This window comes from Hemiscyllium ocellatum, chromosome 11 (genome assembly GCF_020745735.1).
Source record: "Hemiscyllium ocellatum isolate sHemOce1 chromosome 11, sHemOce1.pat.X.cur, whole genome shotgun sequence".
Taxonomy (NCBI): domain Eukaryota; kingdom Metazoa; phylum Chordata; class Chondrichthyes; order Orectolobiformes; family Hemiscylliidae; genus Hemiscyllium; species Hemiscyllium ocellatum.
In genome coordinates, this window is record NC_083411.1 from 25,425,810 (window position 1) to 25,438,403 (window position 12,594).

General features: G+C 40.1%; 1 protein-coding gene across 1 annotated transcript; it reads right to left on the reverse strand.

Moving 5' to 3' along the window:
- Window positions 1–1,365: 1,365 nt before the first annotated feature.
- Window positions 1,366–5,502, reverse strand: LOC132820300 (transforming growth factor beta activator LRRC32-like). Its single transcript, XM_060832323.1, has 2 exons — window positions 5,407–5,502; window positions 1,366–3,039 (listed from the first exon to the last, which is right to left on the reverse strand). Exons 1-2 carry the CDS (start codon window positions 5,500–5,502, stop codon window positions 1,579–1,581), a joined length of 1,557 nt encoding a protein of 518 aa, XP_060688306.1. The 3' UTR covers window positions 1,366–1,578.
- Window positions 5,503–12,594: the final 7,092 nt, after the last annotated feature.

Here is a 12,594-nt window from a genome sequence, read left to right on the forward strand (position 1 = left end):
TTTGGAACACTTCAGAGAATTCTTGTATATCTTCCCAGAACACAAGAAATGTTTGCACCCGCCTCTCACTTAAACAATTTATTTATGAATACTACACCAGAATGTGTCATTTCTTATTAGAAAATAATTCTCATAATCTATATGATTTATTTAGATCAATGAAAAATAGCTGTATTTAAATAATATGGCATTCATTTTACATTTATTTATATGCATGATATAAAATGCACAGTATTAATTCATTAGTGTTGTGAATAGTGTTTTGCTTTCATAGACAATATATACAAAATGTCTTTGAGGTGTGGTGACTCTCAGGTTAAACCACGGCCAGTTGTATCTCTCTAGTGACAGAGCTGCCCTACAGTTCTCTAGAACTATAGAAACCTTACATTTTACTAATATACAGTTGAAATGTTCTGGCATTTCCACTGTGGCAAAGGAATTCAAATGGTAAATCCTAAGAAATCATTTGTATGAGAGTATATCAATGAATCACATGAATCAAAGTTAACAGTTCAAATAATAACAAAAGACATTGAAATGTTGTACCATCAATGATTATAATCCACCCCGCCCCCCCCCCCACCTCACCAAATGTTTCCTTTGCCTCCTCACCAACAAACAGGATTGCATTTTTGAACATGACTGTTCTCCAGTACCTTTCTCAATCTGCCATTTATCTCTCTTAATATTAGACCCAGAACAATCATGAGTGAAATTAGGAAGTTCTTTCTTATTCAACAGATAATGGAAATCTGGCAAGACTACGAATCTTGCGTGAACTCAGATTTATGATTTTTTTTAAATTTAAGGACACTGTGAGATATTAAGTAAAGTTGAGTTAATGGTACAGATCAGCTTTGATATAAATGTGGGGTGGAGTAGACTCAGGAGCTGCTCCTATGTTCCATTGTGACACTAGAGTGACCACTGGAAGGCAATTTGATTGCAAGAATAGTGGACAGTGACACAGCAGGAGCAAGCACAGAGATTGCTGGAGAAATTCAGCAGTTCTGAAGACCAGACTCAAAGCGTTAAGTCTGTTTCTCTCTTCACAGATAATGCCAGACTTGCTGAGTTGCTGCACCATTCTCTGACTTTGCTTCAGATTTCAAGAACCTGCAATATTTTGTCTTTATTTGAGTGGCACAGCAGGACCAGCAATTGAAAAGAGAGAATCCCTGCCGCTTTATTTCCTCATCTTAAGTTCTTGGAAGCCGGAACTGATTTAAGTGTCCCACGACTACCTGAGCTGGGATAAGTTAACTCAGCATTGACAATGCATCAAACTCAGGGATATTCCTGGAATATATGATTCAGAACTGCATCACAGATACAATTAGTCACTGAGCCATTGATGGGCTACCAGAAATTGTAAATATCTCCAAACAAAAAGTCAGAAAACCTTTATCAGACTTGAGACTGAACAAAGCTTGGTTGCATGGCCTAAAACTAAAGTCTTTCTGCTTTCAATAGCTCGGCTTCACTTGGAGTCCAAATCTGCGTCAGGTCTGAAGTTGTGTTTGAAGCTTTGGTATTTCTATTCCATGGTGCAGTTCAGCAATGCTTTCTCCTGTTTCACATTTCTATGTTAATGACACTTAGAGACAGCCCTTCCAGCTGGTGTTCACTGTTTGTTTTCACTGGAGCAGTGTCTGCCTCAAAAACATCATCCCCAGGATTCAGGCACAACCTACAGCACTCTCCAGCAATTAATGTTATCACAGATCCAATAACTATTAGAAAGGCAAGTGCAAATATTAGAAGTAGAAGGGGACTGACTTTCGTGACGCTTTCAGTATAACATTCTCCTTTGTGATCACTTAATAATTGGACTGTTGAAGAGTCATTATGGTTTGGGTAAGAACATTGGGTGTCATCCATATCTGGGATTTCAACCCTGGCACCATTCAGTGCATCTAGCCAAGTCAATGCACAACAATTAAAGTAATTTCCACTCAAATACAGTGTTTTAAGAGTTTGGGACATGTTTCTTGTTACTAAATCTTGAAGAGCATACAAATTGTTGCCCCGAATATCAAGGTATTGCAATGGAGAACATCCAACACCATAAGGTAGACATTCAAACTGATTATGTGACAAATCCAAACTTCTGAGGTGACTCAAACAAGGCAGAGTCACTTTGGTGCATTGCATCAAATTCCAACTTAAAGAGAGGTATTGTAAAGATTGTTCCAAGCCTGTCAGAGCCTGATCTGGCACTTCCAGATATTTGTTTCTGGAAACCTCCAAGTACACCAGGGGAGTTTGATAGAATGTGTGAGGTGCAAGCAGTGTAATATTATTTCCATCGAGGTTGAGGTATTTAAGAGTAGGTATTCCAGAAAAAGACACACAGTCATTGTGGCTGCTGTGAATTTGGTCACCATATCCTATGCTTTTATTTGCCACATTACAAATCTTTACATTATTGTTAGCAAGATTGACCTTTTCAATTTTAGGCAGAGCTTTGAAAAACTGAGAGGGCAGTAACTGAATGGAATTATTTTGAAGGAACAAGTACCTTAAGGAAAGGAATTTTTGATTATCTCCCAGCACAGATATATTGTCCAGTTTATTGTCACTTAAATCTAGAGAAGACAGGGAATTCAGTTCATCATTATCTGCTACACTAAAATTCTGGAAACAGTTTCTACTGAGGTTCAAGTGTTGAAGAGAATTAAATTTACTCAGAAAGCCATGTGATATATCCGGCAGTACATTGTTGCTTAAATCCAAAGATATTACGTCTGATAAATTTGCATACGCACTATGTTTGATTGTCTTATTTAACACTTCAAATTCTTTATATCGGTTTCTTGCATCCCACTCAGCTGAGTTGCTCAGTAGATCAGGTGTTACACTGATCATTAAATTATTTGACAAATTCAAATGTTTTAGCTGATGTAATTTTAGAAGAAATGGGAAATGTAACAACCTGTTGTGACTCAGATCAAGTACTTGAAGATGATATTCTTCCTTGCTCTCATCTGTCATGAAGAACTCAATGCCATTTCTGCTGAGGTTCAAAACTTGGAGCTTAGGAAGATGAAAATTGGAAATACAAGAAAGTGAATTCATGGCCAAGTTCAACTCAAGCAAGTTTGTCAAACATTCAAAGGACCCTGCTGTTATTTCCATAATATAATTTTTTTCAAGGAAAATGTATTTCAAAAACTGCATCTCACAGAACATATCAGGGGTCAACTTCATCAATAGGTTCCCTGACAGATGTATTTTTTCCAGTGAAGACAGATTCTTCAGATGTTGAGACACTGTGTCACTGTCCCAAAAATTCTCTGACAGATCTAGTACTTTGAGTTTCTTTAATTGGCTGAAGGTTTCGTGACTGGATGAGAAGTTCCTGCTTAGCTGATTATTTGCCAAAATGAGCACTGTCAGGGTAGTCAAATGCGCCAGAGCTCCTGATGTTATCGTCTTCAATTGATTGTAAGAGACATCCAGGTGTTGCAGTGAACTGAAATTTAGCAGCGATTCTTCTGTCAATGCTTTGATTGAATTATGGGATAAATCTATTGTTTCAGTCTCCACCATTGGAAGATCAGGCACTTTGGAAAGATTTTGATATTGACAGGACACAACATGGCCTTTCTGCCAAATAAGATTAAAAACAATAAATATTCCTCTTCTCTCACAAGCAGTTTAAATAGTTTAATACTAGTTTAAGATCACTGTTTTATTTGCACAACAATAAAAAGGTCAGCAAATATTTTTCAGCATATTCATTAATTGCTAGCAGTGAAGTAATGTCCAATGTTTCTATGCATTTTAAAGGGGAAGAATTGATATCTTTTGAGTTGGGACCATTTGGGCCTCACAACGTAAGTTTTAGAACACTGCAAATTGATGATTTCTGTAACAAGAGTCATTGTCATTGGGCTGTACAGTACGGAAACAGACTTTTCGGCCCAACTCAATCCCATTTACCAGCATCTGGCCCATATCCCACTTACCTTTCCTATTCGTATACCCATCCTTATGCTTTTTAAATGGTTTAATTGTACCAGTCTCCACCACTTCCTCTGGCAGCTCATTCTATACACGCACCACCCTCTGCGAGAAAAAACTTGCCCCTCAGGTCCCTTTTAAATCTTTCTTCTCTCACCTTAAATGTATGCCCTCTACCTCTGGATTTCCCCACCCCAGGGGCAAGGTCTTTGCTATTCACCTTTCCATGCTCCTCACTAATTTATAAACGTCAGCCTCCGATGCTCCAGGGAAAATAGCCCCAGCCTATTCAGCCTTTCCCTATAGCTCAACCCTGGCAACATACATCCTGGTACATTTTCTCTAAACCCTTTCAGGTTTCACAACATCCTTCCAATAGGAAGGAGACCATAATTGCACGCAATATTCCAACAGTGGCCTAATCAGTGTCCTGTACAGCTGCAACATGCCTCCCAACTCTGATACTCAATACACTTACCAATAAAGGAAAGCATAACAAATACCTTCTTCACTATCCTATCTACCTGTGACTCCACTTTCAAGGAACTATGAACCTGCATTCCAAGGTCTCTTTTATAAAACTGTAAATATATTATCATTTTGCAGAAAATAATTGCATTTTAACGATAGGGACAATTATATTTTGTAGTCTATTATGACATAACTGAAATAAATAAGGTAAATGAGATTAAAAAATAATTGTTAGAATAATTAAATGTCTTTTTTCATGATTTGAACAATGTTATGAATCGATTTATTTGCAATGAGCTTTGGTTTAATGACAGCATTCCCATCTTTGAGTTACAGGATGTAATGCTCAAATTCCCTGACAATTCAAGTGAGCTGAACCCAGAGCTCAGTATCTTAAACCTGAGATCCAGCAGTGTACTCAGGACTGGTGTAGTATATTGCCTCAGCTCACTTTACGGGGTGTGAGAGATCAAATCCCTTCGCTATGCCTGTGTATGATTAGCTGCTGCGTTGGTATCAGGATGCTCATGGCTGTGGAATGAGTTGTAGCCTATTTAGAATATAAGTCCTTTCATTATTTTAATGGGAGACTGTCCAAGTGTGACAAAAAAACACATCAAATGTTAAATTGTTCCCTGTAAAATAGCGGGTAGGATTCAAATCTGAGAGAATTTCCACTTTTAATTTGAACCTGCATCGCAAGTTTTCACACGAAGAACACGATAACTAAACGTATAAAATCATAGTGAGTAAAACCTGTGTGAAAAGAGATGGGCCATCAAGTTCACTTGCTCTAACTGACCAATTCTGTCGCTTGCATAGACTGACTCTTGCTTACGGAGGCGACTAACCGCAGAATGAAAGAAAAATGTAAGCTGTCCTAATTGTGTCTTTCCATTGTAAAATTACATTTTTTTTTAACATCATGCATTTAATTCAAACAGAGCGCCTGGGTATAATTCCTACCTGCTGACAGGCAGTGGATGCTGTGCTGTTATCATCACTGCTGCTTTCCCGAAGGCAGGACAGTGCCGTAAACCACAGGAGCAGCCAAAGGTTCATCTCTCCGCCCCAGGCAACAATAGAGTGACACGACTGTACAGCGTGTAATACATATTCCCAGATCCTGATCTATCGTAATCGGGGAAAATTGCACGAATTTGGAAGTTATTTGCGCACAACGTGACTTCTGACCCACTACTTTTTGTGTGGGTGAGTGGTCTGGAATAGAGTTAACCCCCTACACACACACATCACGAGATTGGTGTTCAACGATCAGCTTTTCCTTCTTACCGTGGTTATATTTTGGCGGTATGTCTGAAACGTTCATAAAATGTAGAACGGATTCGCAGAACTCTCCACCCGGAGAATCAGCCAACTGGATTTAAATAGGAAATGTTGGAAAGTCTCGCCGAGTATATAACATTTATCGTTTACCTGTGTGCTTTTTTCGATATTCATATGTGCGAATTTGTGCGTGAAGATATTTTTTTGATGCGTGTTAACATTTACTTTATTCATTCGTGGGATGTGGGTATTACCTATTACCAGTCGGTTGAGGGTTAATCCCACTGCTTTGGTCTGTAAGCCAGATTTCTTCCCCAAAGGACACTAATGAGCCAGATGGCTTTTTCCAACAGGAAAGATGATATTAACTGTGCTAGCCATTAGGGTAGATTTTAATTCCACATTTTATTGAATTCAAAATTCGCCATTTCTTGTGGTATTGGGACTTGAACCAATTTGCCCAGAACAATAGACTGCGGTTCTGCTTTTCTACTCCAGTGACTTACCACCACCTACACTGTGTTGTCTATTTCTGTCCGTTCATCCCCATTCAATCAGATCTTGACTGATCCATGACCTAATTCTACATGTCTTTTGCCTACCATTCCTTAACACTGTTGGTTGACAAAAAGTCTATCCATCTCAGTTATTGCATCTAACATCACTTGCTGTTTGCAGAAAGGGATTTCAAAGTTGTACCACCCTGTGCCTCATTTCACTCCATCAGGAGATTTAGGAGCATGGTGTAGCATCCCTGTCTCAGAGTTCAAATCCACCTCAGAACTTGGTCATCATGAAAGGTGTGTTATAACACAGCCAAACAGGTTAATTAGCAATCTGCAAATCCTTCTGATCATGCCTAAGACCGGTGGAAAGAGGGAGAAGTTTATTGATCAAACAGAATGGGCCGCAGTGCACACTCCCTCCCCAACTCTACGGTTAAAGCACTCCATGCAAAGGTGCTTGCCATGAGAAAATGTTATTCTCATTCTGGTAGACTACACACATTTCACTCCTGAAAGTTTCAATCCAATATTTATATCATGTGCATAGTCCTAGTTTCTTAAAGCAACAGAAATAGCATCGCCTTCCTACCTATTTGTTAACCCTAATATTTTCAAAAGTTTGATCAAACCACTCCTTAAGTTTGTTCTAGTTTGCACAATCTCTTCTTGTTATTAAGTTATTTGATAATTCTGGTAAATCCATGCTACAGTCCCTCCAAAATCGGCACATCCTTTTGAAAGTGTGGTGTCTAGACTGTTCATAATATTATAGATGCGCCAAGCCAATGAGAGCCCTAGTCCAGGCTCCTGACCAATTAGAATGGGCAGCCAGGAAGGTTTATACAATCATTATGAGGAAGGATTTACATTTAAAAGGGCCACAGAATGTTTAAGAAAAATAATCCGTCAGCACTTTTGAGGTTGCAGCAAGGCACCAGACCCAGAGAGGAGTCCTGGGAAATTACCCCCCTCTGGGTCTCTCATTCTTACCATTGGGTCTTGCTGTGGATGTGACAGATTTAAGAAAGCAGAGATCCCATAAGATGAAGGTGGACAAGCTCTCAAACTAAGTAAGCAGGTATGGAAGTGACTGAACAAGTGAGAAGCTGGAATGATAACCTGGACACATTGCACTAAGAGGAGTGGCAGGAAAGAAGATTGACATAACCATTTCAGATGCCAATACTCACTCTGTGACCAACATTTTCCTACACAGCACATCTTAGATCAACACAGCTAACACCTCAATTCATTCCTTTCTCTGCAGGAACTCCATATAAAGAGGCAACACTTACATTGGCCTCATTCTAATGCTATTTTCAGCCCATGCATCACATTATTCAATGGCAAGAGGTTGGAAAGTATAGATATACAAAAGGACCTAGGTTTCTTTGTCAATAAGTCACTGCAGGTTAACGTGCAATGCAGTAAGCTATTAGGAAGGCAAATGGAATCTATTAGAGGAGGATTTGAGCACAGGATTAGTTAAGTTTTGCATCAATTATGTAGATTAGACCGTACCTGGAATTTTGTGTGCAGTTTTGGTCTCCTTGTCATGGGAAGGATAATATTGCCATAGAGAGAGTAGAAAGAATGTTCACCAGACTTGCTTCTAGGATAACAGGAATGTCATATGAAGAATGAGAGGTGATCTCTTTGAAACTTACAAAATACTTGAAGAGATAGACAGGGTAGAAGTTTCCCTTGTTGGGACATCTTGAACAAGGGGAACAATAAAAAATAAGGGGGATACCATTTAGGTATGTGTTGTGAACCTTAGAAATTCTCTACCACAGAGAACTGAGATGACTCAGATTTTGAGTGTGTTTACAGTTGTGACTGATAGAGGTTTGATTACTTACGGCGCACAGCATTTTGGGGATGAGGTGAGTAAAAGGCATTTAAGCATTTGATCAACTATACCTGTATTGAATGACAGGGCAGCCTTAATGGGCTGATTAAACCCATTAAATCTCATCCTGAATACTCCTTCTGTACTCAGAAAATCCTAGATTGCAACTTAAACCTAGAGCTACTGACTCATGTACATGGGTGCTACTGAATCACAAGACCTGTGATAATCATTGTGAAAATTCATACTTAGCTACATACAAATTGATAAGAAACAGAAATGTGCAGCGGAGAAGGCAGTGCAGGGGGAGTGAGCTTCTTGGGAAGGAGGTCTTGTTCTATGAGAATGGAGATGTCAGCAATTAACTGAGACCTCAATAGTTACATCCTCCTGAGACATTGATGTTCACACATGTCAGGAAGTCTAGTTCCCTGCCTCTAGAATTTGTGTCTAATTTCTTTTCAGCTGGACTTGGTATCTACCCTTTCTATTCTATGGAGAGGCATATGGGTGAAGGGAAGGTAGCTGGTGCTGCTGTTGAGTTGTGACTAAAACAATTAGTGGTGCAACCTTGTGTCCAGGCCCTTCAACAGAGTGACCAATAGGGATATTTAACCTCCCCCCATTTTGAAGCTGGTTGTAGGGAAGAGCAACTGTAGGTAGGTGACATTCTGGCCAGATGAAGTGCTTATCAAGATGTCACTAATCACCTATTGACATTGGTGAAGCTTGATTGATCAAACTCTTGCCAGCTCGTCAAGTTCACACAGTAAGCTTTTTTCCATCACACATTGCCTCTTTCAAGTTGTCACTTTGGAGAAACTGCTTCACTGGAATTAAAGATAACCCCTGGCTTTTCCTCTTTACTGTAAGCTATCTATGTTTGCCCTACTTCCCTGCTATTTCCGCCGTCATCTCCAAACAATATGTGCACGGGGCTCATAGACATTCTTTTCACTGAAACGGAGATCGCCTTATTAACTCCCTCCTCCACCTCTTCTGATCCTTGTGGGGAAACCATGAATCAAAATAACCAAAGTTACCAACTAACTCTTAAATGAAATTATAGATAAAGTTTGTTTTTTTTTGTAATTTTTACTTTAACATAAATCAGAAACAATGAAACAATGCCAATTAAAAATGAATTAACAAACAAGTAATCCTTCAAATAGAAAAGTAAATTTAATTTTAAGTAAGCAACAGAACAAAAATATTTTTTCTACACCAATAAGCATTTCCTTCAGCATATAGGGTGAATGTACAGTGCCATAATGTGCTCGTGTTCATTCACAGGTTAATTCAGGAATCCTATCTAACAATAGTGTTCATCCTCAAATTTCAGTGGTATGATTATCATCACCAGGGCACCTCGATAAACCTGTTCTACCTCGGATCTGGACAGTTCTGATTTGTAACTTCTGTTTCAACTGACCAAAAAAGACCCTGATTCACAGTTAGGCCAGGTTTTGGAAATCACCCAGTTCTTCAGTACCTTTAAACCATTCAGATAGCTTTCCAGACTTAGAACCTTTCAGCTAATGTGTGTAGCATCGTCAAGAGTTCCTTTCCAGCCAACAGACAAATTAACCTCTTTCTGACAATGATATGGCTGTTTCTGTGTTGTGTATTTCTATGACTCTGTGACTTTATATGCCAGAGGTGGTGGTGGAGGTTGGTACAATTACAACATTTAAAAGGCATCTGGATGGGTATATGAATAGGAGAAGTTTAGATGGGATATGCGTCAAATGCTGGCAAATGAGACTAGATTAATTTAGGCTATCTGGTTGGCATGCACGAGTTGGATGAAAGGGTTTGGTTGCATGCTGTACATCTCTATTACTCTATGCCTGTATGATACGCTTCTTATCACAAAAATTCTCTATTTTCCTCTTTCTCAGCTTTTTTTTTGTCTGCATTTATGCCTTCACCTGTAGCTCCTCTATATTTGCCATTCACATGGCCTCTTTTTTTTAGCATCCATCATATTGGCACTGCTACCAGGTTAAGGGGCACCAAGCCACAAGGAACAGTATTTATTATCATCTATGAACATCACAATTGATCTCTTTATTATTGATGCAATTTGTTACAAGACCTTTATAAATATTCAGAAAAATAATACAATATTTCACAGAACTGTCTAAAAAAAGCACTTTTATCCTTTATGAACTGCTTCCAAGTCAAAGTCTTTAACACGCTTTTTCTCCTTCCACTAGGACATTGGGTCAAACTATCTCTAAGATTACCCCTGGCCCAGCCCTGAGTTTGTATTGTTTTCTTATTTCTTTCAAATTCCTCTGCCAAACATATTGAAGTTCATTTTATTTATAAGACCTACCTCCAGCTCTGTTGCCTCTAAATCCACTAATTTTATGTCTACTTAGCTTGCCTTCCTGGCTTTCATGTTTATTGATATTGTAAATGTTCCTTTCCTGCAAATCTGCCATTAACCTCGATCCTCAAAACAAAATTGATGCTGTTATCTTTGTAAACTACTTTTTGATCTTCAACTCCCTCTTCTCTCAAAAGACTGATTATTGTGATCACCTCCCAAATATGCACCCATCCTTTCCAGAACTTCCTATTTTAATTTCTTGAATCCAATATCTGTCCTTGCCCTGCACAAATACAACTTATAAAAGTGCCAAATGGCAGTCTATGAGATTGCCACAAGGTATATTACCCCTCTTCATCCTTCTTAAATTGTCATCAGCCTTGCTTTAGATGACCGCACCATCCCTCTCACCCCTTCTATCTACCACAGGGATTTACCGTGACTATATTAACCGCTGTGTACATACAGCAACACGCAAAGGTTGAGGAAGCTCTGGATGTGCTGTACTCCACCACTAATACACTGGAGAGGGAACACCCCGAGGGGATGTTTATTGTAAACGGTGACTTCAGTCAAGCCAATCTAAGGAAGGTGTTGCCCAAGTACCAGCAGAACACTACCTGTCCCACCAGGGGCCTGAACATTTTAGACCACTGCTAAACCACTGTGAACGATGCCTACTGCTCCATCCCCCACCCTCATTTCAGGAACTCTGACCATGATGATGTGTTTCTTCTCTTAAATTACAGCTCAAGCAGGAGACCCCCTTGTGGATGCAGGTCCAGTGCTGGTCGGAGGAGACAGAGGATCAACTCTGGTGCTGAGTGGAATCGGCTGATTGGGCCATGTACAAACAGTCCGCAGGTACCTTGGACGAGTATACCACCACCATCACAGACTTCATCAGCAAGTGTGTGGATGACTGCATACCGAGGAAGTCAATCCGGGTGTTCCCTAACGGGAAAGTCTTGATGCATCATGACAGACAGAACCTGCTAGAAACCAGGTGTGAGGCCTTCAGATCAGGAGACCCACTCAAGTATAAGGAATCCAAGTATACCTTTGCAGAATCAATAAGACAGCCAAGGACCGATACCGATCTAAACTAGAGACCCAGACAGACACCCGGCAACTATAGCAAGGACTGAATGACATCACAGATTCTAAAAAGACATAGTGCAAAATAGCAGATGATGATACATCCCTCCCAGATCATCTGAATGCCTTCTATGCTGGCTTTAAGCAGAATTTTGGCGGAGAGGCCACACCTATTCTGACAAACCTATCCCAACAGTTACTGCATCAGAGTTCAGGTAAGTTTTACTTTATGTGGATCCAAGGCAAGTGATGGGGCCAGATGGAGTACCAGGCCTTCTACTCAGAGCATGCGCAGATCAACTGGCAGAAATTTTCTCGGACATCTTCAACCTCTCCCTGCAGTAGGCCACTGTCCCTGCCTGCTTCAAGAAGGCCAACATCATCCCTGTGCCTAAGGTGGCTCATGCAGCATGTCTCAATGACTACCACCTAGTGGCCCTAACTTCGGTGGTCATGAAATGCTTTGAAAGACTGGTCTTGACATTAATCAACTCCAGCCTCCCCACTCTTGACCCACTCCAATTTGCCCATTGGACCAACAGATCCACATCAGATGCCATATCACTTGCCCTTCACTCCTCCCGAGAACATCTTGACACCAAGAATAGCTACATAAGAATCCTACTCATTACTACAGTTCAGCCTTCAACACTATTATCCCCTCAAGACTGATTACTAAACTTAGTGATCTCACTAAGCCCCACTCTCTGCAACTGGATCCTTAGTTTCCTGGCTCACAGGCCACAATCAGTGAAGATTGGAGACAATATTTCATCCTCACTAACACTCAACACTGGAGCCCCCCAGGGGTGCATACTCAGCCCCCTATTGAACTCACTCTATACCCATGACTGCATCACCAAATACCAGACTAATGCCATTTACAAGTTTGCTGATGACACCACCATAGTTGGTGGAATCTCAAAAGACGATGAAACAGACGGGACGTAGAAGATTTGGAAAAACAGTGCACTGAGAACAACCTAACTCTCAATATCTGAAAAACCAAGGAACCCATTATTGACTTTCGGCGGGATGTTACTCATGCTCCCCCTACACATTAACAGCACAGA